This window comes from Marmota marmota, unplaced genomic scaffold, assembly GCF_001458135.2.
Source record: "Marmota marmota marmota unplaced genomic scaffold, marMar, whole genome shotgun sequence".
NCBI classification, from domain to species: domain Eukaryota; kingdom Metazoa; phylum Chordata; class Mammalia; order Rodentia; family Sciuridae; genus Marmota; species Marmota marmota.
The window spans coordinates 21,719,846-21,722,892 of NW_026000174.1; the positions used below are offsets into that span (position 1 = coordinate 21,719,846).

General features: G+C 52.7%; 1 protein-coding gene across 1 annotated transcript in view; it reads right to left on the reverse strand.

Moving 5' to 3' along the window:
• Lmo1 (LIM domain only 1) overlaps positions 1 to 2,811 on the reverse strand; it is a 5,787-nt gene extending 2,976 nt beyond the window's left edge. Inside the window, exon 1 of the mRNA XM_015476235.2 lies at positions 2,193 to 2,811. Within this exon, the coding sequence (XP_015331721.1) occupies positions 2,193 to 2,398 (206 nt within the window). The 5' untranslated portion in view covers positions 2,399 to 2,811. The remainder of the gene's footprint in view (positions 1 to 2,192) is intronic.
• Positions 2,812 to 3,047: the final 236 nt, after the last annotated feature.

Below are 3,047 nucleotides of genomic sequence, written 5' to 3' on the forward strand. Positions count from 1 at the left end.
AAAAAAAAAAAAAAAAAAAAAAAAAAGAAGAAGAAAAAAAGGAAGAAAGAAAAAAGAAAGGGGGAAAAAAGGAAGAAGAAGAAGAATGAATCCTAGGGAAGTAAACAACTTGCCAAGGTCACATGGCCTGGATCTAGGGGGAGGGAGGTTCTCTATACCACTATATGATGCAGCCTCCCCACCTTTAAAATTATAGGGCTTGATTAAATCCTTTTCCTGCAGTGAATTGTGTTACTTGCCCAAGTCTCCCTTTCCTTCTCTGAACCTCAGTTTATACTTCTGTAAAACCAGAATGCTGGACCAGATGATTCTTTCTAAAGATGCATCTAGATCAGAACTGATGCCCAGAAGATGTTCCAAGGGCATGTAGCACAATGCCCCCTTGAGGTTGGCACCTCTCCTCAACTGCTGGCTGTAGAGCTCTAGGGAGAGAAACTTCACTTCCTTCCCAGGCAGGCCAATCCATGGCTGGATGATCCAATGGTCTGCGCCAACCAAGCTCCTCCTTGCTTCTCTTCTGCATAGAGGTGGGACAAGCCCCAAGTGAGGCAAGGGGGCTGAAAGGCAGGCAGGAGGCCCCAATAATCCCAGATTTGTCCAGCTCAAGCTCTGGCGCCTACAGACGAGCTTGGTTCCATTATTCATCAGCCTGAGCTGCCTGGTGGCTCAGATAAAGGCAGACAAAGGCTGTGTCACAGCATTTGCCTGCCAACAGGGGCCTTCCTGCTACCAACCCAAGGAGTGGTTGCTGCAGAGGGGCAGGCTCAGGACAGCCATACCTTTGGCTGAGCAGCTCAAGAAAGTCACACCCCTACCCTGGCCCACTGGTCTACTGGCCCCCAAAGTCATTCTGTGTCATTCCAGAGTACAGGAAAAAGATCTTTCAGCCCCTGGGAGCTGTCAGTGCCAAGAATGACACAGGCTCTTTGGTTCTCCTGACAAGCACGTCAAACTCGTTGGTCCTCCCTCTAAAAGTCCTTTGGATGGTCTTCCACCTCTCCCTGGCATGGTAGGTTCAGCTGCCCAGGTGGATACCCTAAACCTCCAGACTTGAAGGCCCTTTCTAGGTCCCCAAGGGGTGATTCCCAGGAGCATCCTTTACCCCTCCTCCTGGCCTAAGCCTCTTCACTCCAGCCCCAGCCAGAGCACTAAGCCACAGATCCTGTTTCATTACATCATCTTTTTAAACTCCTGCAAAAGGCAGGAGTTAGAAGAAAAAGTACAGACAGGTAAATCTCAGCCTCTTCAGGGAAGTAGAGGAGCTTCCACTGATAACCCCACCCTGTTCCAACTTGCCCTGATTTTAGTATAGGAGCCCCACAGCCCTTGTCCCAACCTGTTAATTAATGCGATGGGCCTTCCTTCCCTACAAGGCCCGGCCACCATCCAGCAGTCTGTGACAGAGCCAAATGCAGGTGCTGGGTCTCAGCCAAGGCCCCTGCTTTGTGGCCTCCTTCCAGCCTTGCTGATGTCATAAATGGCCTGAGGGAGAGTTAATTGGGGGACACAGCCCCAGGGGATGAGATCCAGGTTGTGGGGAGAGGGTATTAGAGCTCTGAGGAATGCAAGGCAAGGAAGCAGGATTCTTTTCACCATTTCACAGGGAAATAAACTGACCTCCCTACCCCAGAAAGCTAGAAGCCAAAGGTTCAGAGCTGGTTCAAACCCAGGTCTTTAAGCTCCAGCATTAGCTTGTCCTAGGGTATGCAAGGCTACCTGCCAGGCTCCAAGGCAGATGGGATACCTAATCCCAAGCACCACCTGGAAAGGGAGGGAGTTGGGCACTGGGAGAGAGATGGGCAGGAGACTCCATCAGAAAGGAAGGCCCAGGCAAGCCTGAGCTTCCCCACCTGCTCCTCAAAACCCCTCTGAGGTGTCCCCTCCCAGATTCCAAGAAGGGGTGTGTCAGAAACACCTGGCAAGGGCTGGAGCCAGGCTGGTGTCCTTGGGAAGTTGCTACAAAAGCCTGCCTGGACCAAGCTGGCCCCAAGTCCAAGGAGTTAAAGATATGGGCCAACCCTCAGGTGGCTCCTGGGGCATCTGGGAGATGCAGGGCAGGGGTGAGGCAGTGAAGAATGGGCTGTGCACAGGGGTGCTGTGGCTAGAGCTGTGGCAGAGTCACGCTGGACCTGGAAAGATGGGGGTGCTCTCCAAGCAGTTCGGGGCTGGGGAGGCTCTGCGAAGGGGCCCACCTCAGATAGTCACGACGGCACAGGATGAGATTGGCCTTGGTGTAGAGGGTGGAGCCCACCTCGCCCAGGCGGCAGTCACAGCAGGCACACTTGAGGCAGTCTTCGTGCCAGTACTTGTCCAGTGCCTTCAGCAGGTAGCGGTCCTTGATTTTGCGGTTACAGCCTGCACAGCCCTTCTGTTTCCCTTTGGGCTGGACGGAGAGCATCGGCACGCCTGTGGAAGAACAGAAAAACAGATGGACACAGGACTGGCTTGTGGCTCTGGGCCTCAGGGCACATTCTTCTTCTGGGAATGGGGAATTTACTGCTTCTTTCTGCTGCTTCTGCTAGGTTTGGGGCTCCCAGGAGCCCTCACTTTCTACTTTCTCTGTAGTAACTTTCTCTCCTGGCTCTGGATCCTGCCCTAGGAGCAGCATGGCCTGGCCTGCTTCCTGGCCCTGTGAAGAGGCTGCAAGCAGCAACAGCGAGCCCCGAGTCTGCTCTGCTCCAGGGCACACACAGCCTCCTTTCTGGCCTTAATGAGCCACTCCTCCTCTTCCTGGCCACTGCCCCTGTGCAGTGTGATCTGGAGAGGCTGAAAGCCCTCTGCACGCAGCCACCATCTCATGGACTTCCAGCCACAGGCCTAGGAATAGAGTCCATTAGAATTCCCAGATCTTTCTTGCCAACTTGTGTGTTCCTCACTGTGCAATGGACAATGTGAATTGACCATTCCAATCTAGTCAGGCTAAACCTCTTGGTCTACAAGTGCAGAACTGTGGGAATATCAGGAAGAAATTGAGTGTGATTAAAATACTCCCCAAAGAGCTCATGTGTCAGGCAATGTAGCAATGTTCAGAGGTGAAAAGACTGGAT